Consider the following 23,017-nt stretch of genomic DNA (forward strand, 5'->3'; position numbering starts at 1 on the left):
ACTGATCTGTGTGAATCTGGTGTGTGTGTGTGTGTGTGTGTGTGTGTGTGTGTGTGTGTGTTGCATCATCACATGACCAGACCTGATTCTTAACAAGAACAAGGACCAAAGACAAAACCAGGACCAGAACCAGAACTATAAAAGTTGTGGATCCATATTTTCACCAGTTTCAGGATTAAATCTAAACTTTCAGGAGGAAAATAAACATTTTTAATCATTTAAACCAGATTTTATAATAAAAAGAGTAATTTGTTCTGAAAACATTTTTTAAATCAAATATAAGCTGACAGGATGTTATCATCATGCTTATTCTATATTATTCATCATATTTCTGTTCAAAGAGATAATTCAGCCTGAAGCTCAATAAAATACATCAAGATGTTTTATCTGTGAATAACCTAAATGTTTATCAGACATTTCAAGTTGTTTTACATTGAACATTAAATTTATCTCAGCCGACGAATGAAAACGGCATTAAAACACTTTGTTTGTATTCTGTTTAAATTCTTTTAACTCTTTATGTAATCTATAGATTAAATAAAACAAAAAGTTTATTTTAATGAAACAACATACAGAACAGTAACATACCTTGTGGAACATCTTTTATTAGAATAATAAAAGATGTTCCAGAAGGTAAGCTGCTTCTGGAACATCTTTTATTGGAATAAATATAAATAAATAATTTCTCATTTGCTTTGCAAAGACAAGTTATAAAATAAATTTTTTTCATCATATAAGTAGAATTTACTAACTAAACCAACAAATTATGTCATTTAATATTTAAAATCTGGAATAATCTGATTTATTTAATTTTATTTACAGAAGTAAATCATCCACGGAAATAAAGATTTAATTCAATTTATTAAAAAAAAAAAAAAAAGGCTTTGCGTTGACACAATGCTACTGCGCATGTCCATGCTGTCAGCTGTGGAGGGGCGGGGCTTCACTAACGTAGCAGGAACAGATTCCCTCGTGTGTCTATTCGGACACTTTTATGGTGAGTTTTGATTGTTTCCATGTTTTTTATTTTGTTTATTTACATTTGATCAGAACGCGAGACGCATTTTCAAACCGGAAGTAACTTTTAGCATGATGCTAACATGCTGGCGTTAGTTTCCACAGACTCACGTGCGTGCGTGAGGCGGTACTTTAACTCTCACGTCGTGGTTTCCATCCAGAATGTGTCGATCATAGATCCTGACGGTGAAACTCGCGCTCGTGCTCAGCAGGACCTGCGCGTGCTGCCACACAGCGACCATATCCCAAGACCGGCGCGTGAACTTTGTGGCGTCATTGTAGCTGCTTGAGCGCGTGCAGCAGGTGAGGTGATGCCGTCTCCAGCAGACGAACAGCTGTGTCTGAACATCTGCAGCAGTTCTTCATCATCATCATCAGCTTTGACCAGCAGGAGGTCACGTGTCACCAGTCAGCAAAGATGGGCTGCAGTGAGTTAACACACACACACACACATCAAACACATACAGAAAACACACACACTCATAAACACACACACTCATTCTGTGGTCGTTTTAACTCCCAGAAAGCAGCAAAGAAGAAGAGATTCAGCTCCTCGGAGGAGACCAGATGCTCCTTAAACCAGAGGAGACTTCACCTTCCTCATGTGGAGGAGGAAGAGGAGGAGGAGGAGGAAGACCGACAGGTGAGCTGACCTCCATTTTAGCATGATGCTAACATGCTAGCGTTAGAAACATGTTTGAAGCTCTTGAAACAATGTGGAACATCACACTGTTTCATGCATGAAAACAACAGAAGAAGAAATTAACGCCTTATTGTTCAGGCTCCGCCCCCTGAAGAAACACACAGGACACCACAGAAGAAGAGAGACAATCAGGAGAAGACGACAGATGCTGGGAAGGAACTGGGACGCGGCAGCATCAAGACTTCATCTCTGTTTAAACACAACCCAGATATCCCCGACCTGCACAGGTAGACCAGCTTCTGATTGGTTCAGCTGACTGGATTCTGATTGGTTCAGCTCACTGGCTTCTGATTGGTTCATTCCAAAACTCCTCCTTTTTCTCCATCTGTGTCTTTCAGACCAGCTGTTTCGCCGGTAACGGAGCAGATTTTCACATCGGACTCGTTTTCGGACCTCCACCTGCATCCCCACCTGGTAACACACACACACACACACATCCCTGTTTTTCTGCATCTGTGAAGACTGTCCTCTCATTTTTATTGATTTGATGATTGAACACTTTTATGCGTTTTGATTGGCTACTTCTGTCCACCAGGTGGCAACACTGGACAAAGTCATGAATGTTTCCACTCTGACCAGGTCAGTATGAAGTGGTTCATGTCCACATACCAGTCGTTAGACGTTTTAACCAGCACAGTAACAGATCTGTGTGGAGACAAGAAGGTTCCCATGACGTCAGCAACACGCTCTGATCACATGTTCCTTGTGTGTGTTCAGCGTACAGAAGCAGACCATCCCCGCTCTTCTGTCGGGTCGAGATGCCGTCGTTCGATCCCAGACGGGCTCAGGTGAGACATAGCTACAGCTCCATCAGCTGATCCAGAGCAGGAGAACAACAGCATGTGGGTCACAATTCTGGTCCAGGAAGACCAGCAGAGGCTGGGTCTTCTCCACAGGCGGCGGCTGACCTGACCAATCATACGTCCTCACAGAAAACAGGCGATATAGCGGCTAAATATGTTCCTGGAACTTTACGGTTAACCATAGACTGTATATAAAAGATGGACGTAGCCTCCGTGATGTCACCCGTAGGTTTCTGAAGAGCTGAATTTAAGGTCGGTGGGCGGTTCCTACCATCACCATCTTGGCAGGGACATGCGTGTCGTCTCGCACGGAAAATACAAATATGGGTAAAGAGGTGGAGCTGAGAGGGGGGCTGTGAGCGTCATGGTGGATGATTGACATTGAGTGAACTCGAACGAGCTTTCTGAAGCTAAGAGCTAACCGAGCTAACCCGGAGATAACAGGAGCTAACCAGCTAACGGAGGTAAGCGGGCTAAAGCTAAGTCACGTTGTTAACCGGCTAAAAACCGCGGTTGTTCTACGTTCTTCTGACTGGAAGCGGGAGATCGGGTACCTGTCAATCAAAATGACACGCCCCTAAATATGCCGAATTTTGAGATTAAATTACTTTTAAACGTGCGAGTTAGAAAAAAATTCACTCCCCCCACAGTTGTCATGAAGGTAAACCTGAACAATTAAACCGAAATGGATTTTTGTACCAGGCTGTAAACATGTTTATTCCTGATGTAAACATGTTTGTTCCTGATGTAAACATGTTTATTTCTCTCCTAAACATGTTTATTTCTGCTGTGAAGTTGGTCTTTTATAACATGGGAGTCTATGGGGATTTGCTCTGTTTTGGAGCCCCTAGTGGATGAAGGGGGAACTGCAGTTTTTGGCACTTCCGAACAGATTTCACTTTTTACCGCCGGAGGTTGCCGCTTGGTTTTAACATGTTTACTGTCAAATGAGTGGAAACAAAGTAATAAAGACATTCAGTGTTTATTTCTGCATGTGCATCATGAGTGTAAACACCTGTATCAAAGAGATTTGGTTTCAGGTAAGACTCTGTCCTACGCCGTCCCGCTGGTTCAGGGTCTCCAGTCCATTCAGCCGAAGGTCAGCAGGTCCGACGGTCCTCTGGCCCTCATTATCGTCCCCACCAGAGAGGTTTGACACTTTAACTCTGCTGCTGGTCGCTTCGTAGCTTCCTGTCCTGTCTGATTCACTGTCCTGCTGGTCCTCAGCTCGCTCTGCAGACCTTCCAGACCTTCCAGAAGCTTCTGAAGGTAACATCCACACTTCCATCACCGCCAGTCGCGTCGGACGCATCATCCCAGTTTAACCAGTGGCTGAAGCAGCCGTTGTTCTGCCACACATGTTGGAGCTCATGTTTACCTGGCAACAGGTCGGTCACGTCACTGGTTTAACTGGCAACAGGTCGGTCACGTCACTGGTTTAACTGGCAACAGGTCGGTCACATCACTGGTTTAACTGGCAACAGGTCGGTCACATCACTGGTTTAACTGGCAACAGGTCGGTCACGTCACTGGTTTAACTGGCAACAGGTCGGTCACGTCACTGGTTTAACTGGAAACAGGTCGGTCACGTCACTGGTTTAACTGGCAACAGGTCGGTCACGTCACTGTTTTAACTGGTAACAGGTCGGTCACATCACTGGTTTAACTGGCAACAGGTCGGTCACGTCACTGGTTTAACTGGAAACAGGTCGGTCACGTCACTGGTTTAACTGGCAACAGGTCGGTCACGTCACTGTTTTAACTGGTAACAGGTCGGTCACATCACTGGTTTAACTGGCAACAGGTCGGTCACGTCACTGGTTTAACTGGAAACAGGTCGGTCACGTCACTGGTTTAACTGGCAACAGGTCGGTCACGTCACTGGTTTAACTGGCAACAGGTCGGTCACGTCACTGTTTTAACTGGTAACAGGTCGGTCACGTCACTGTTTTAACTGGTAACAGGTCGGTCACGTCACTGGTTTAACTGGCAACAGGTCGGTCACGTCACTGTTTTAACTGGTAACAGGTCGGTCACGTCACTGGTTTAACTGGCAACAGGTCGGTCACGTCACTGGTTTAACTGGCAACAGGTCGGTCACGTCACTGGTTTAACTGGAAACAGGTCGGTCACATCACTGGTTTAACTGGAAACAGGTCGGTCACGTCACTGGTTTAACTGGCAACAGGTCGGTCACGTCACTGGTTTAACTGGCAACAGGTCGGTCACGTCACTGTTTTAACTGGTAACAGGTCGGTCACGTCACTGGTTTAACTGGCAACAGGTCGGTCACATCACTGGTTTAACTGGCAACAGGTCGGTCACGTCACTGGTTTAACTGGTAACAGGTCGGTCACGTCACTGGTTTAACTGGCAACAGGTCGGTCACATCACTGGTTTAACTGGCAACAGGTCGGTCACGTCACTGGTTTAACTGGCAACAGGTCGGTCACGTCACTGGTTTAACTGGCAACAGGTCGGTCACGTCACTGTTTTAACTGGCAACAGGTCGGTCACATCACTGGTTTAACTGGCAACAGGTCGGTCACGTCACTGGTTTAACTGGAAACAGGTCGGTCACGTCACTGGTTTAACTGGCAACAGGTCGGTCACGTCACTGGTTTAACTGGCAACAGGTCGGTCACGTCACTGGTTTAACTGGCAACAGGTCGGTCACGTCACTGGTTTAACTGGCAACAGGTCGGTCACGTCACTGTTTTAACTGGCAACAGGTCGGTCACGTCACTGGTTTAACTGGCAACAGGTCGGTCACGTCACTGGTTTAACTGGAAACAGGTCGGTCACGTCACTGGTTTAACTGGCAACAGGTCGGTCACGTCACTGGTTTAACTGGAAACAGGTCGGTCACGTCACTGGTTTAACTGGCAACAGGTCGGTCACGTCACTGTTTTAACTGGTAACAGGTCGGTCACGTCACTGGTTTAACTGGCAACAGGTCGGTCACGTCACTGGTTTAACTGGCAACAGGTCGGTCACGTCACTGGTTTAACTGGCAAAAGGTCGGTCACGTCACTGGTTTAACTGGTAACAGGTCGGTCACGTCACTGGTTTAACTGGCAAAAGGTCCGTAATATTACTGGTTTAACTGGCAACAGGTCGGTCACGTCACTGGTTTAACTGGCAAAAGGTCGGTCACGTCACTGGTTTAACTGGTAACAGGTCGGTCACGTCACTGGTTTAACTGGCAAAAGGTCCGTAATATTACTGGTTTAACTGGCAACAGGTCGGGAACATGACTGGTTCAACTGGCAACAGGTCGACATCATGACTGGTTTAACTGGCAACAGGTTGGTAACATGACTGGTGTAACTGGCAACAGGTCGGTAACTGGACTGGTTTAACTGGCAACAGGTCGGTAACATGACTGGTTTAACTGGCAACAGGTCGGTAACTGGACTGGGCATAGATCTGAAAGCGTATCTGGACTGACGACATAAGACAGCAGTCCACAGTAACCCATGAATGTATTTTATCTTCTAATCTTGAAGTTTATTTATTTATCATGTTGGTTCGGTGCTGGTTACCGCGGTAACCAGAACAGAATTATTTTACACGGCATAGTAATGTAGGACAGAGATCAGCGACTGTATATCACCTGCCTGCACACAGTGACATGGTGGGTGTATGTGAGTGTGTCCGTGTGTGTGTGTGTGTGTGTGTGTGTGTGTGTGTGTGTGTGTGTGTGAGAGTGTATTACTGTTGGGCATGTACGAGTGGTACCACCAGGGTCAGTGATAATTCTAACGCCAACTTGCTGCATTATTTTTGTATAAACGCACAAGTTGTTCAGTGAGTTAAATCACCGTTATATGACAGTATTACGGGCATCACCATAGCAACGTCTTCATCACTCGGTTCAGATCAGCTGGCTTTTGACAGATGAAAGAGAGAAACGTGCTGTAGCTTGACAGTGGTTGTTTTAGCAGCTCCGCTGTATAAAACCGGGGACTGGATGGCTCCTTGTTGTTTAATCCTTACATCATAGCTGTCTTCTAAAAACTACAACAGAATTATTTATCTGACCACGGGGAGAATAAAGCTACCAACATGTCTGATTTAATGGTCCAACATTTACATTATCTCCAGGTCATGTAAGAGCAGGATGTTTCCATGACTGAGTTCAGCAGTAAGAACAACTTCATCCCACATTTTCCTGATCCGCTGAAAGCTGTTTCCTCATTCAAGAACAAAATCATGAATACATTTCATGTTTCACCTTCTAATAATGAAGCGTATCATGCAAATTTCATGTTTACTAAAATCTTTTATGCCAGCAGAAATTAAATATCAACATCTCCTAACTGAGTCATGTACTCTCAGCAGCCTTCGTCTCTTAGTCCGTTAGCAACAGCTAGCATAACAACACGACTTGTGCGCCGTTCGGCTTGACGGCAACATGGAAACGTTTAGTGTCAACTTTTCAACTGAACTTACCAAGTTGTTGTTCAGAAAAATGTTCCTCAGACTTTGAAGATCCACCTTATACAGTGTGGAACAGGCATGCCCAGCTCCGGTCCTCGAGGGCCACAATCTATGTGTCCCTGCTCCAGCACACATGACTCAAACTAATCACTCATTGTGCACAACTTCATTAGCTGTTGGATCCATTTAATGGAAGCCAGGTGTGTTGGAGCAGAGATACGTGGAAAACCTGCAGGACCAACTTTTGATACTCCTGGTGTAGAATCTCTCTCTCTCTCTCTCTCTCTCTCTTTCTCTCTCTCTCTCTCTCTCTCTCTCTCTCTCTCTCGCTCCCTCTCTCTCTCTGTGCAGCCATTTACCTGGATTGTCCCAGGTGTCCTGATGGGAGGAGAGAAGAGGAAAGCAGAGAAGGCCAGGTGTGTTTGACTTCAGGTTGTTACAGCTCTGACCTGCAGGGACCCAGTGGACCAGAGACTACCTGGTCTCTGCAGGTGTTCAGCCATCATGTCAGCTTCATATATGAACCCTATACAGTCAGTGTTGCTGTTAGCAGGTAATGCTACTGTTCCAACATGTCACACAACCCATTAACACATCCTACCTGGGTTTCTGTTTCACATCAGTTCACATCAGAGACCTGGTCCAGACCTGGTTTAGAGATTTGGTTCATGTGAGAGATCTGGTCCATACCTGGTTCAGAGACCATGTCTCTGTGAAAGAGAGGAGTGAAGATGCAGTTCCCCTTGTTTTTATCTGTAACACAGAGCTTTGTAAAACTGGAATCTGGTTTATTTGAGGGTAAAATTGGGTTTAAGTGGACCCAAGCTGTCAGGAGAACCAGGCTGATTCTTCATGAAGTTCTAAAGACTTGTTTCCTTTCAGGATCCGTAAAGGAATCAACATCCTGGTGTCGACTCCTGGACGTCTGGTCGATCACATCAAACACACCCTGAGCATGGCCTTCAGTGCGGTCCGCTGGCTGGTCCTGGACGAGGCGGACAGGTGACATGTTTACTGTTGATGGGTCACGTTCAGCCCTTCAACCAGTTTAACATCCCAGTGTCTGGTCTGCTCTTACTGGGTTATAAGTAGTGAGTTCATGATGGTTCCTCCTACAGGACCCTGGACCTGGGCTTCGAGAAAGACCTGACCATCATATTAAACAGTCTGAATTCTACAGGACCAGCCCGGCAGAACGTACTGCTCTCTGCAACGCTGACACACGGTAAACACACACCGTGTTTTTACCTCACTGCTGCCTCCCCGGAAGAAACCGCCAGCTGCCTCGAGAGTCAGACCATTCCCGCAGGATGAAGGTAGCCTCAGCTAGCTTAGCTAACTGAGTAAAGGAAACCAAACTGCAGAGGGAGCAGTAGCTACCTTAGCTAACTGAGTAAAGAAACACATCCTGCGGAGGGATCTGCAGCTAGCTTATCTAACTGAGTAAAGGAACACATCCTGCTGAGGGAGCAGCAGCTAGCTTAGCTAACTGAGTAAAGGAACACATCCTGCTGAGGGAGCAGCAGCTAGCTTAGCTAACTGAGTAAAGGAACACATCCTGCTTAGGGAGCAGCAGCTAGCTTAGCTAACTGAGTAAAGGAACACATCCTGCTGAGGGAGCAGCAGCTAGCTTAGCTAACTGAGTAAAGGAACACATCCTGCTTAGGGAGCAGCAGCTAGCTTAGCTAACTGAGTAAAGGAACACATCCTGCTGAGGGAGCAGCAGCTAGCTTAGCTAACTGAGTAAAGGAACACATCCTGCTGAGGGAGCAGCAGCTAGCTTAGCTAACTGAGTAAAGGAACACATCCTGCTTAGGGAGCAGCAGCTAGCTTAGCTAACTGAGTAAAGGAACACATCCTGCTGAGGGAGCAGCAGCTAGCTTAGCTAACTGAGTAAAGGAACACATCCTGCTGAGGGAGCAGCAGCTAGCTTAGCTAACTGAGTAAAGGAACACATCCTGCTTAGGGAGCAGCAGCTAGCTTAGCTAACTGAGTAAAGGAACACATCCTGCTGAGGGAGCAGCAGCTAGCTTAGCTAACTGAGTAAAGGAACACATCCTGCGGAGGGAGCAGCAGCTAGCTTAGCTAACTGAGTAAAGGAAACTTTGAAGCAATATTTTAATATAGTATAGAGGTCGCCTGAGTTGGGTTTTATCTGATTTCTTCCCTCCAGACCTGCTTAGCATGGGGGAACCTACCAGGTCCTGGTACTGCAACTACAAGCCTCATGTTATACTGTTGTTGTTTTTGTTCCAGCTCTAAAATACTCTTCTGCTTTGTCTCCTATGACTCCAGCTTTCGTTTGAAATAACTCATGAAGGTCCTGTTAGTTTCCATGGCAATAAAAGTCCCGCTAGTTTCCATGGAAATTGTGTCTTCCTGTCATATAATCTCTATAAGCTATTATTTAATGTGGTACATACTATCTGAGGGCATCATTTTAATTCCTAGAAGCACAGTATTCATTCTGAGGACCAGATATAAATATAGATTTAAACAGAATATGATCCTTAATAAACTGAAGTTTTAAGTCTTATTTATGTTTAGAGCATATTTCAGGTTGAACTTTAACAGCAGTAGTTAACATCTCATTCTGTCGGTGTTTCAGCTGTTACTCACTTAGCTGACGTCTGCTTAAAGGATCCAGTCAGCATCCATGTTTCTGGCCACGCCTCCTCGCCGCCACCCTCTGACCCCACCCCCGACAGCCAGTCAGAGAGCTTTGCTGTACCGGAGGCTCTAAAGCAGTTTGTGGTGGTGGTTCCCAGTAAGCTCCGACTGGTCTGCCTGGCTGCGTTCATACTGGACAAGTGCAAGGTGAACATTTAACACAACCCGGGAAATGATGGGTAAGCTGTTGCCATGGTGACCTGACAGCCTGTTGCTTTAGTTTTCTCAGAACAACAAAGTCATTGTCTTTGTGTCGAGCTGCGAGGTCGCTGAGTTCCTCTACTTCCTCTTCACCTCTGTCCTCTCCGGCCCCTCCACCAATCACAAGATCCAGTTCCTGCGTCTACATGGCAACTTGAAACAAGAGGTAAACGCAGCCACTGTGTCCGAACGTCACCGCTGCTCATTGATCAGTGTGCTCAGGTGTGTGTTTGTTTTCCTAACCAGGAACGATTAGAGGTCTTTGAGCAGTTTTCAGCTGTTGGTTCTGCTGGTTCTGGAGTCCTGCTGTGTACGGTGAGTGAGTTACCAGTTACCCGACATGGTACACATACCAGAATGAAGACTGAATTTACACACAGTGAACTGGTCTTTACACCTCAGTGTTTCAGAAAATCAGTTGCAATGTAAATGTAATCAATCCAAAGCTGGATTCTGGTCTCGGTGGGCCACAAGGTGGCGGTCTGACTCCGGCCACCAGGTCCAGACCAGGTTGTCGGTCTGAAATAGTTAGCTGTAACGGAATTTTGTTTCAGGATGTTGCAGCTAGAGGTCTGGACCTTCCTTGGGTAACCTGGATTATTCAGGTAAATATACACTCCTGCATGACAAACTGGTGTAAATGTTATAAACCCTAATCCTAACTAACCCAAACTTAACGAACCCTAACTAACCCAAACCTTAATAACCCTAACTAACCCAAACTTAACTAACCCTAACTTAACTAACCCTAACTAACCATACTTAGCTAACCCTAACTAACCCATACTTAACAAACCCTAACTAACCCAAACTGAACAAACCCTAACTAACCCAAACTTAACTAACCCTAACTAACCATACTTAGCTAACCCTAACTAACCCATACTTAACAAACCCTAACTAACCCATACTTAATGAACCCTAACTAACCCAAACTGAACAAACCCTAACTAACCCAAACTTAACAAATCTTAACTAACCCAAACTTAACTAATCCTAACTAACCGATACTTAACTAACCCTAACCCCTAACCTCCTAATGCAACATAACTGAGATGATGTTTATAATGTATTTAAAGCAGAATCTCAGCAACTAATATTTATTCCCAGCAGAAGATAAACATCATGTCAGATGATGAAACTGGAACATTTTATCATCTGATGGGAAATATCTGCTGATGGCAGCAAAACATCTAGAGAGTTAGGCCTGAAGCAAAAAATTAGAAACAACTTTAGGAGTCCATCTTTCCATCTGAGAGACTCTGCCTCCCTGAAATGCTCCCTTAAACACAGTGACGTTACCAACCCATTCCCAGTTAAACCAGTGATGTCAGCAATGTGACTAGCCTGTTTCGAGTTTATTCAGTCATGTTACTCACTTGTTCCTAAGCAGCAACCTCCAGCAGTTAAAAGTGAAGCCAAAACCTGGAGTTCCCCTTTCATCCACTAGGGGCTCCAAAACAGCAAATCCCCATAGACTCCCATGTTAAAAAGACCAACTTCACAGCAGAAATAAACATGTTTACAGCAGGAATAAACATGTTTACAGCCTGGTAAAAATACATCTGAGGTATATTAGGATATGCTTCATGATAACTGTGGGGGGAGGGAATTTTTTTTTTTTTAATTTGGCATAATTAGGGGCGTGTCCTTCTGATTGACAGGTACCCAATATCCAGCTGCAAGAAGTCAGAATGTAGAACAACCGCGGTGTTAGGCAGGTTAACAGAGCGACTTAGCTTTAGCCCGCTCACCTCTGGTTAGCTTCTATTAGCTGCGGGTTAGCTCTATTAGCTCTTAACTACAGGCAGCTTTGAGTTCGCTAGATGTCAATCATCCACCCCCCACACTCAACCCCCCCCCCCATCCCTCCCAGCTCCACCTCTTTGCCCATTTTTGTCATTTCCAGGAATGACAGCACATGTGATGCTGCCAAAATGCTAAAAGTGGGAACCGTCCAATGAGCTCACATTTTCAGAAACCTTCTGGTGACTTCACGGAGGCTCCGCCTATCTTTCTGTTCCCAGTTAAACTGGTCACGTTACTGACCTATTCCAAGTTAAACGGTCGCACTAGTCATGTAACTGACTCGTTCTTAGTTAAAAATGTAAATGTCACTCCAGTTGTTTAAGTTTTGCAGCCTCTTGCTGCTGGTTTAACTGGTTTGAGGACTGGGATTGTACAGTGGGCTGATGTCTAGTCTTACTACACTGATGATCCAATGAAAAAAGGAAGGATGGGGGAAGATTTTCCTGACTGCTCTGAACAATAAGAGAGCAATTTTCTTCTTTGTGTGTTACTAGTACACTCCTCCACCATCAGCTGCTGAGTACGTTCACCGGGTCGGCCGGACGGCTCGTATTGGAGGAAGAGGAAGCAGCCTCCTCTTCCTCACCCCCGCTGAGACGGCCTTCATCAGCGAGCTGGCCAATAACAACATCAGGTGTGTTGACTGATTGCTGTAGAGCATCCTGCAATATGATCTCATTGGTCCTCTGGCTGGTATTTACTGAGGGGGCCGGGTTTGTGTTTCAGCCTATCAGAGATGAAGTTACTCGACGTGCTATCCTGTCTGATGATGGACGACTCGTACAAGGGGCGGGGCAAGTACCACAGCAAGGTAGGTTGTCTCCTCACAAGGTCCTTAACTCGTTAGCCGCCAGCGTTTTGGGCTGAGTGTTGTGGTTCGGGGAATGGGAGCCGATTTGGCCGGGTTCATCTGTCGGGGCCTGTTCAGGGTGCGTAACAACCCGTGTTGGGAACATGTATTTTGGAGATGATCCAGCCAAATGGACTTTCCATATGCAGAAACCACAAAGCACACCCGCTGACGTCTTTAAGTGTCTTCTGGCATCAAACGATCAGATCTTTAGCAGCAGATAAATTTTTAAGAAAAGTGGAGATTTTTTACTGTCCAGGTGGTGTTTTGAGGAACACCTAGAGCTCTAGAAGCTTCTCCAAACTGTGTGGGGTCTTTCAGAGATGAGACCCAGATCTCTTTATCATGGTTTTACTGGTAATGTGTTTGGGTGACGGGGTCGTAGAAGTCAGACTGGTTGTGGAAGCGACCCGCAACGGGAATCCAGACGTCTTTAATGGTCTTTCGTCTTTACAGTCTGTTAAACTACACAGGAAACGTTATGTTGACTTTTAATGGAATATCCATCCATCCATGTATCTATCCATCCATCCATCTATTCATCCAACCATCTGTCTATTCGTCCATCCATCCATCCAACCATCCGTCCATCCATCCATCCATCCATCCATTCATCCAACCATCCGTCTATTCATCCATCCATCAATTCATTCATCCATCCATCTATCTATTCATCCAACCATCATCCATTTATTTTTGTCCCTTCTTCCTTTGCAGGGTTACTTTTAGAATAAAATGTCAGATGTTGTACAGAGTCTTGTCCCCCTGCAGGATGGAGGTTTCATGTCTGTCTGTTCTGGATCCCCTGGACTGTGTCTAGTTTAGATCAGCATTCATTCATTCATTCATTCATTCATTCATTCATTCATAGTATTAGAATAGGTCAAACACAAATGCATCAACATGATGAGTATCTTCTACATGAGGGAGAATGAGCTCCAGTAACACGCTGATGTGTTGTAATGAACATGCAGCGTCACAGTGAGTTGTCCTCCTGAAGTTGGACAGAAAGGATAAAACTTCTGGTGTTTTCTGGCTTATGTGAGGAATCTGAAAAACAGATTCAGTCTGCATAAACCACCCAGATATCAGTAAAACATCAGATCTGACCTACAGACTGATCATTTTTATACTTTTATGGCCAAGAAATGCAAAAACATGACTGATGGTTTATTTAGTGTTTACAGAAAAACACAAAAACAGTTTGGAAAATATGTTTGACTTTAACCATCTGGACTGAAAGAAGTCATCTCTAACTACATGTTACCATCACCGAGTTTAACTGGTAGAACTGAAATATTAGTAACGATTAGCTGTAACAACGCACAGGTAGATGGGAAAACATGGCAGGACTTTATGGCACCTGGATGGTGCACCTGTGGCGTCCATCTCTGCCACATCTTCAGTTAAAATGTACAGAACACAGTAAATCTGCAGGAAACTCCTCACTTCCATGGTCCAGGACCAGTCCCAGCCTAAATTATCTCAAGACACCAGTTTACACCAGTTTACACCACTTTAAACCAGTTTAAACCAGTTTAACAGTACGAACATGAGGTGGACTGTCATGCATGGTTCTGTTTTTGGTCCAGATGATGAAGTGAAGATCTTTGCAGGTCTCAATCAGTAAATGATGAATGTTTTTATGGGATCCTGTTTCTGGAGTCCTGATTGGTGATCAATAACCTGATCAGATCATGTGATGTGTGTGTGTGTGTGTGTGTGTGTGTCTGTGTGTGTGATGTGTGTGTGTCATCAGAGCTCATCCAAAGCTCTGGAGCAGGAGGTCCGTGAACGCACCACCGTCCTACAAACCGAGTTTGAGAACTTTGTCCACGCAGACGCTCAGACTCTGCAGGCCGCCAAGAAAGGTAGGTTGATCATGTGACCTCAGGAGGTCAGCGCTGTCGTCTGATTGGCTGATTGTGTTTGATGTAAGCAGCGTTGCAGTCCTTCCTGCGTGCGTACACCACCTACCCCGCTCACCTAAAACACATCTTCCACATCCGCTCGCTGCATCTGGGACACACCGCCAAGAGCTTCGGCCTCAGAGACGCTCCGCGGGGCCTGACCTCCGCGGGGGGCCGAGGTGGTCCCGGGACCAGGACCAGGCCGCCAAAGAAACCTGGAGACCAGAGTCCAGTCAAGAACCAGAACCAGCACCAGAACCAGCGGAAATCTGGACAGAAAAGGTGAGACTGAGTGTCAGTCAGAAATGACTGTTCCACCTGGTACGTCGTAGTACTGCTGGTACGTGGTAGTACTGCTGGTACGTGGTAGTACTGCTGGTACGTCGTAGTACTTCTGGTACACGGTAGTACTGCTGGTACGTCGTAGTACTGCTGGTACGTCGTAGTACTTCTGGTACACGGTAGTACTGCTGGTACGTGGTAGTACTGCTGGTACGTCGTAGTACTTCTGGTACGTGGTAGTACTGCTGGTACGTGGTAGTACTGCTGGTACGTCGTAGTACTGCTGGTACGTCGTAGTACTTCTGGTACACGGTAGTACTGCTGGTACGTCGTAGTACTGCTGGTACGTCGTAGTACTTCTGGTACACGGTAGTACTGCTGGTACGTCGTAGTACTTCTGGTACGTCGTAGTACTGCTGGTACGTCGTAGTACTGCTGGTACACGGTAGTACTGCTGGTACACGGTAGTACTTCTGGTACACGGTAGTACTGCTGGTACTTCGTAGTACTTCTGGTACGTGGTAGTACTGCTGGTACGTCGTAGTACTGCTGGTACACGGTAGTACAGCTGGTACGTCGTAGTACTTCTGGTACGTGGTAGTACTGCTGGTACGTCGTAGTACTGCTGGTACACGGTAGTACTGCTGGTACGTCGTAGTACTGCTGGTACGTCGTAGTACTGCTGGTACGTCGTAGTACTGCTGGTACGTGGTAGTACTGCTGGTACGTCGTAGTACTGCTGGTACACGGTAGTACTGCTGGTACGTCGTAGTACTTCTGGTACACGGTAGTACTGCTGGTACGTCGTAGTACTTCTGGTACGTGGTAGTACTGCTGGTACGTCGTAGTACTTCTGGTACGTGGTAGTACTGCTGGTACACGGTAGTACTGCTCGTACGTCGTACTTCTGGTACGTGGTAGTACTTCTGGTACGTGGTAGTACTGCCGGTACGTGGTACTACTGCTGGTACATCGTAGTACTGCTGGTACATCGTAGTACTGCTGGTACGTCGTACTACTGCTGGTACGTCGTGATACTGCTGGTACGTCGTGGTACTGCTGGTACGTCGTAGTACTGCTGGTACGTCGTAGTACTGCTGGTACGTCGTAGTACTGCTGGGTACGTCGTAGTACTGCTGGTACGTCGTAGTACTGCTGGGTACGTCGTAGTACTGCTGGGTACGTCGTACTACTGCTGGGTACGTCGTACTACTGCTGGTACGTCGTACTACTGCTGGTACGTCGTAGTACTGCTGGTACACGGTAGTACTGCTGGTACGTCGTATTACTGCTGGTACGTGGTAGTACTGCTGGTACGTGGTAGTACTGCTGGTTCGTCTTAGTACTGCTGTACGTGGTAGTACTGCTGGGTACGTCGTAGTACTGCTGTATGTCGTAGTACTGCTGGTATGTCGTAGTACTGCTGGTATGTCGTAGTACTGCTGGTACACGGTAGTACTGCTGGTACGTGGTAGTACTGCTGGTACGTGGTAGTACTGCTGGTACGTGGTAGTACTGCTGGTACGTTGTAGTACTGCTGGTACGTTGTAGTACTGCTGGTACGTCGTAGTACTGCTGGTACGTCGTAGTACTGCTGGTACGTCGTAGTACTGCAGGTACGTGGTAGTACTGCTGGTAAGTCGTAGTACTGCTGGTACGTGGTAGTACTGCTGGTACGTGGTAGTACTGCTGGTACGTCGTGGTACTGCTGGTACGTCGTAGTACTGCTGGTACGTGGTGGTACTGCTGGTACGTCGTAGTACTGCTGGTACGTGGTGGTACTGCTGGTACGTGGTAGTACTGCTGGTACGTGGAACTACTGCTGGTACGTGGTAGTACTGCTGTACGTGGTAGTACTGCTGTACGTTGTAGTACTTCTGGTACACGGTAGTACTGCTGGTACACGGTAGTACTGCTGGTACACGGTAGTACTGCTGGTACGTCTTAGTACTGCTGGTACGTCTTAGTACTGCTGGTACGTCTTAGTACTGCTGGTACGTCGTAGTACTGCTGGTACGTCGTAGTACTGCTGGTACGTGGAACTACTGCTGGTACGTCGTAGTACTGCTGGTACGTCGTAGTACTGCTGGTACGTCGTAGTACTGCTGGTACGTGGAACTACTGCTGGTACGTTGTAGTACTGCTGGTATGTCGTAGTATTGCTGTACGCTGTAGTACTGCTGGTTCGTGGTAGTACTGCTGTACGTTGTAGTACTGCTGGTACGTGGTAGTACTGCTGGTACGTGGTACTACTGCTGGTACGTCGTAGTACTGCTGGTACGTCGTAGTATTGCTGTACGCTGTAGTACTGCTGGTACGTGGTAGTACTGCTGGTACGTGGTAGTTCTGCTGGTACGTGGTAGTTCTGCTGGTACGTGGTAGTTCTGCTGGTATGTGGTACTACTGCTGGTATGTGGTACTACTGCTGGTACGTCGTAGTACTGCTGGTACGTCGTAGTACTGCTGGTACGTCGTAGTACTGCTGGTACGTGGTAGTACTGCTGGTACGTCGTAGTACTGCTGGTTCATCGTAGTACTGCTGTACGTGGTAGTACTGCTGGTACGTCGTAGTACTGCTGTACGTGGAACTACTGCTGGTACGTGGAACTACTGCTGGTACGTGGTAGTACTGCTGGTACGTCGTAGTACTGCTGGTACGTCGTAGTACTGCTGGTACGTCGTAGTACTGCTGGTACGTGGTACTACTGCTGGTACGTGGTACTACTGCTGGTACGTCATAGTACTGCTGGTACACGGTAGTACTGCTGGTACACGGTAGTACTGCTGGTACACGGTAGTACTGCTGGTACGTGGTAGTACTGCTGGTACGTCGTAGTACTGCTGGTACGTGGTAGTACTGCTGGTACGTCGTAGTACTGCTGGTACGTCGTAGTACTGCTGGTACGTGGTAGTACTGCTGGTACGTGGAACTACTGCCTGTACGTTGTTGTACTGCTGGTACGTCGTAGTACTGCCTGTACGTTGTAGTACTGCTGGTACGTCGTAGTACTGCTGGTACGTGGTAGTACTGCTGGTACGTTGTAGTACTGCTGGTACGTGGTACTACTGCTGGTACGTCGTAGTACTGCTGGTTCATCGTAGTACTGCTGTACGTGGTAGTACTGCTGGTACGTCGTAGTACTGCTGTACGTGGTAGTACTGCTGGTACGTCGTAGTACTGCTGTACGTGGAACTACTGCTGGTACGTGGAACTACTGCTGGTACGTGGTGGTACTGCTGGTACGTGGTAGTACTGCTGGTACGTGGTAGTACTGCTGGTACGTGGAACTACTGCTGGTACGTGGTAGTACTGCTGGTACGTGGTAGTACTGCTGGTACGTGGTAGTACTGCTGGTACGTGGTAGTACTGCTGGTACGTGGAACTACTGCTGGTACGTGGTAGTACTGCTGGTACGTGGTAGTACTGCTGGTACGTGGTAGTACTGCTGGTACGTGGAACTACTGCTGGTACGTGGAACTACTGCTGGTACGTGGTAGTACTGCTGGTACGTGGTAGTACTGCTGGTACGTGGAACTACTGCTGGTACGTGGTAGTACTGCTGGTACGTGGTAGTACTGCTGGTACGTGGAACTACTGCTGGTACGTGGTAGTACTGCTGGTACGTGGTAGTACTGCTGGTACGTGGTAGTACTGCTGGTACGTGGAACTACTGCTGGTACGTGGAACTACTGCTGGTACGTGGTAGTACTGCTGGTACGTGGAACTACTGCTGGTACGTGGTAGTACTGCTGGTACGTGGTAGTACTGCTGGTACGTGGAACTACTGCTGGTACGTGGTAGTACTGCTGGTACGTGGTAGTACTGCTGGTACGTGGTAGTACTGCTGGTACGTGGAACTACTGCTGGTACGTGGAACTACTGCTGGTACGTGGTAGTACTGCTGGTACGTCGTAGTACTGCTGGTACGTGGAACTACTGCTGGTACGTGGAACTACTGCTGGTACGTGGAACTTCTGCTGGTACGTGGTAGTACTGCTGGTACGTGGTGGTACTGCTGGTACGTGGAACTACTGCTGGTACGTGGTAGTACTGCTGGTACGTGGTGGTACTGCTGGTACGTGGTGGTACTGCTGGTACGTGGAACTACTGCTGGTACGTGGAACTACTGCTGGTACGTGGTAGTACTGCTGGTACGTGGTGGTACTGCTGGTACGTGGTGGTACTGCTGGTACGTGGTAGTACTGCTGGTACGTGGTAGTACTGCTGGTACGTGGTAGTACTGCTGGTACGTGGTGGTACTGCTGGTACGTGGTAGTACTGCTGGTACGTGGTGGTACTGCTGGTACGTGGTAGTACTGCTGGTACGTGGTAGTACTGCTGGTACGTGGTGGTACTGCTGGTACGTGGTGGTACTGCTGGTACGTGGTAGTACTGCTGGTACGTGGAACTACTGCTGGTACGTGGTAGTACTGCTGGTACGTGGAACTACTGCTGGTACGTGGTAGTACTGCTGGTACGTGGTAGTACTGCTGGTACGTGGTAGTACTGCTGGTATGTGGTAGTACTGCTGGTACGTGGTAGTACTGCTGGTACGTGGTAGTACTGCTGGTACGTGGAACTACTGCTGGTACGTGGTAGTACTGCTGGTACGTGGTAGTACTGCTGGTATGTGGTAGTACTGCTGGTATGTGGTAGTACTGCTGGTACGTGGTAGTACTGCTGGTACGTGGTAGTACTGCTGGTACGTGGTAGCGGGTCGTACGTAGCAGAGCCTTGTCGCTTGACGTGCACAGGAGGTCAGTCGCTGCCGATGGAAACAAATACTTTTACTTTCATTCTCTGAGTTTTTGGTTTTAACCTGAAAAAGTTGAACCAGTAAAAACTTGCAGGAGCCCTGACGGGATTGTTTCCCCCGCTTTGGTTTCAGGTTTCATCCGGGTCGGAGGGAGGCCCAGCTTTTCCGCTCGGAGTTCTCCAGCGGCTTGGAGGGAGACGATGCCACGAAGAGGAGGAAGAGGAGGAAGAGGAAAATCAGTGGGTCAGGAGAGGAGCAGCAGTGATGCTAACAAACTCTCAGAGTAAAGGAGACAGAAGTCCTGGTCTGAAGGTGGAACCTCGGACAGGACCAGTGTCTTACGGTGGGAACGTCTCTGATGTTGCATCAGATCCTTTCAGCTCGCTCCTGGTTGTGATTCAGTAGAGAGACGGAGGAGGAATGAGGACAAGGAGTCGATCAGAAAGAGACATCCTGGACTCACCCAGCTGGACACGAGTCCCAGAGGCCGGTCCAGTTCCCTCAGCCCCCCCAAAGCTCCTCATGACATCTGAGGAATAAACGCAGATTTAGCAGGTTCTCCTTCTGGTCCAGCCAGTTTCCTGTCAGCAGCAGCTGAGATTTGTCCTTTCAGGCTGCCGTAGCTCATGAATTCCTCTGTTTGACTTGGTGTGTTTTTATCTAAACCTGAATAAAGAAGAGTTTGGATGTTTTTGTTCTTATAAACGCTGAGGTTTCCTGAGTTTTTATGCGCGCAGCGTCTTTGGCTTCCATCTGAGACGGACCTGAAGACCAACGTCCCCGGCTGAGTCCGGTCTGGCTGGAACAAAGCCCGACAGAAACACAACAGATCCACATCAGTAAATATTAGTTTTAGATAGAAAAATAAGATTTAAGAGCTTTGTGGAGCTCCTGCTGCATCAATAATTCATCTTCTGGTTTATATTTGATCAGATAATTGCTGCAGAAAAGTCTGAATCTGGACTCCAGGTGTCTTCCTGGACAGACTGGTGGTCCAGGAGAAGAGCTGGACGTTAACAGCAAACAGTTTGTGGTCGAGACACCAGACGGAGACCCCAGTCTGTCCAAATGGTCCAGTTCTGTCCCAGTCATCCTAATAATTATAAACTGGCATCAGGTTTTGCTCTAATGTGACCAGTTTGCTGATTAAATGTACAGAGAGATGTGAGTTGTGATAAACACTGATCATAGTACGCAGACTTATCGTTTTACATTATTACGGTCATCTACTGTTTTTATTATAACCAAGGTGTAATCAGGTTATTCCTGTTATTCTGGTCAGTATTTCTGTTACGGTAGCTCTACGCGTTACACACAGAGGAAGAAGCAGCTTCATAACGTCATACGTATTATATATTCTGTTTATCTGTTTGTCTTCTGTTACTGTATTTTCTTAAACCTGCATGTCAATGTAAAAACCGAGAGGATTAAGATTAGTAGATCTCCAGGAAAAACTGAACCTGCTTCTAGTTGGTGATAGTAAATAAAATAAAAAACTTTACTTTGAAAGAAGATTTTAAAAGAGTACAAAGTGAAAATGATGATTTATTCTCAGAAGAAACCCAGAAAAAAATTACTTTCCTGAAACAAAATTACAAAACTGGTGGAAAATCAGCAAAACTTTTAGCATATAGACAAGTAAATAGTAAAATGTATTGTATAATCAACCCAAAAACAAGTTTCTAGAGAATAAACTAAAATCCAGCAGAGTTTTAAACCATTTTATAAAACATTTTATTGCCTTGTGGAATTTCAAATGAGTCATTTTTCAACATTTTGAAACTTCTCAGTACTCACGTCCTTCCAAAAGGAAGATCTGATATGACTTATGTCTGTGTACAAATTAAATCTTTTTCATAACTAGAGACCAGGAAGGCTCCGGTTGCAGACGGATTTCTCATGCAGTGGTATAAATGTTATAAATTAGAAATAAATATCAAGGAGATGCCCTGATGCTGCTGTTCTGTATAGGCCTGAACCCCCTCAGCCAAATGATCAACAAGACTGGCTATGGAATGGGACCACCTCCTGTACATGGATGACATCCAGCTGTACGCTAAGAGTGAGCGAGACATGGACTCAGTGATCCACACCACCAGGATCTACAGCAGAGACATCAGAATGTCGTTTGGACTGGAAAAATGTGAGCGAATCATAACAAAGAGATGGAAGGCATAATGTATAATATAGTATCTGGATCTAATGGTAGATACACCTTATCCCAATCTGTTCTCACACTCATGATTACAACACAAGGAGAAATATTTTATTCATGGTAAAGAAAAGGAGACTGAAATGCAAGTTTCAGTGTAACTTGTAAAGGTCCAAACATTTGGAATGGGATCGACAGTAAAATAAAAGAGTCTGAAACTTTGTCCATTTTTTAAAAAAAAGATTAAAACATCTACTATTAAACTATGTTTAGTGTTATCACTTTCTTTTATAACCGAAAAAACAACAGGTTGAGGATTAAATGATGTAACTCACTTACATCAAAGAATACATGGAGCGCCATGATCAAGTAGCCGGCATAGTGTACAGGAACATCTGTGCAGAATATGAACTGGAGCAGGACATTCAACTCACCTTCAACTCCTCTCCAGGACCCTGAAGAGGGTGTAGAGCTGGTCCACTGTTCCACAGCCAGGACGAAAACTACACTCCTTAGTCTGAGGTTTGACTGTCAGGCGAAACCTCCCCTCCAGGACCCTGGAATAGACCTCACTGGGGCTGAGTCTGTAGTTGGAGCACACTCTCTGGTCCCCCTTCTTTAACAGGGGATCACCACTTCAATCCAGATGAAGTGTCCCTGATATCGCGCAGTGCTGCAGAGTCAGTCAGAACAGCCCCACAGCATCCAGACTTTAAGAAACTGGGCGGATCTCATACAACCACCTCAGAGACCTCTGCCTTGGAGTTCCCCAGCTTTGCTTCCTCATTGGAAAACATGTGTGGTACCGAGGAGGTCTTCGAAGTATTCCTTTCGCATACCCACAGCATCCAGAGTCGAGGTCAGCAGTGCCCCATCTTTACTGTACACAGTGTTGATGGCGCACTACTTCCCCCCTCCTGAGCTGTCAGATGATGGAAAAGAATCTCTTCTAAGCTGCCTGGAAGTCATTCTCCATGGCCTCTCCAAAACTACCCCCATGCCAGAGTTTTATCTTGTCGGCATCGTTTACTACTGGTGTCCACCAACGAGCTCTGGGATCGTCGCTGTGACTGGCACAGGTGTTCTGCCCAATGTTGCACCTGAGCTCACCGTCATTGTCCACGTGAATATTTCAGTCCCCCAGCAGGTTGAGGCTGTCCTCAGGAGGAGTGCTGTTTACTACTCCATCCAAGGACTCCAATCTGGGTTGCTACTCTGAGCTGCTGTTCCACACACATCCACACACACACACACACACACACACACACCCTCACCCAAAGGGTGAGGATTGCTACGCTCCTGTCCAAGTCAGGGGGCTATGAGTGTAGCTTGATCTTCTTCTGTCTGATGGACTGCAGACCTGAAATATTCCCAAAGAATTGCTATTTCTGGTCTACTTGGTATTTTTCACCAGGAACAA

The 23,017-nt window shown here is 46.6% G+C and overlaps 1 protein-coding gene across 1 annotated transcript; it reads left to right on the top strand.

Moving 5' to 3' along the window:
- The first annotated feature begins 934 nt into the window (after positions 1–934).
- ddx31 (DEAD (Asp-Glu-Ala-Asp) box polypeptide 31) lies at positions 935–20,089 on the top strand. Its single transcript, XM_079250944.1, has 21 exons — positions 935–997; positions 1,179–1,445; positions 1,541–1,660; positions 1,799–1,947; positions 2,059–2,134; positions 2,256–2,299; positions 2,438–2,508; positions 3,564–3,673; positions 3,751–3,792; positions 7,318–7,382; positions 7,849–7,968; positions 8,085–8,191; positions 9,575–9,783; positions 9,857–10,003; positions 10,084–10,152; positions 10,392–10,442; positions 12,141–12,280; positions 12,373–12,457; positions 14,256–14,367; positions 14,439–14,688; positions 19,578–20,089. Exons 2-21 carry the CDS (start codon positions 1,329–1,331, stop codon positions 19,708–19,710), a joined length of 2,217 nt encoding a protein of 738 aa, XP_079107070.1. The 5' UTR covers positions 935–997; positions 1,179–1,328; the 3' UTR covers positions 19,711–20,089.
- The last annotated feature ends 2,928 nt before the right edge of the window (positions 20,090–23,017 follow it).

This window comes from Telmatherina bonti, assembly GCF_933228915.1.
Source record: "Telmatherina bonti genome assembly, chromosome: 13".
Taxonomy (NCBI): Eukaryota; Metazoa; Chordata; class Actinopteri; order Atheriniformes; family Telmatherinidae; genus Telmatherina; species Telmatherina bonti.

What these genes read in the sequence shown, in the direction of transcription:
- ddx31 (XM_079250944.1), top strand. Translation starts at nt 1,329, where the DNA reads ATGCCGTCTCCAGCAGACGAACAGCTGTGTCTGAACATCTGCAGCAGT. An exon ending in AGGAGGAGGAAGACCGACAG is followed by an intron (nt 1,661 to 1,798) that starts GTGAGCTGACCT and finishes CTTATTGTTCAG; the next exon opens with GCTCCGCCCCCTGAAGAAAC. An exon ending in GATATCCCCGACCTGCACAG is followed by an intron (nt 1,948 to 2,058) that starts GTAGACCAGCTT and finishes TGTGTCTTTCAG; the next exon opens with ACCAGCTGTTTCGCCGGTAA.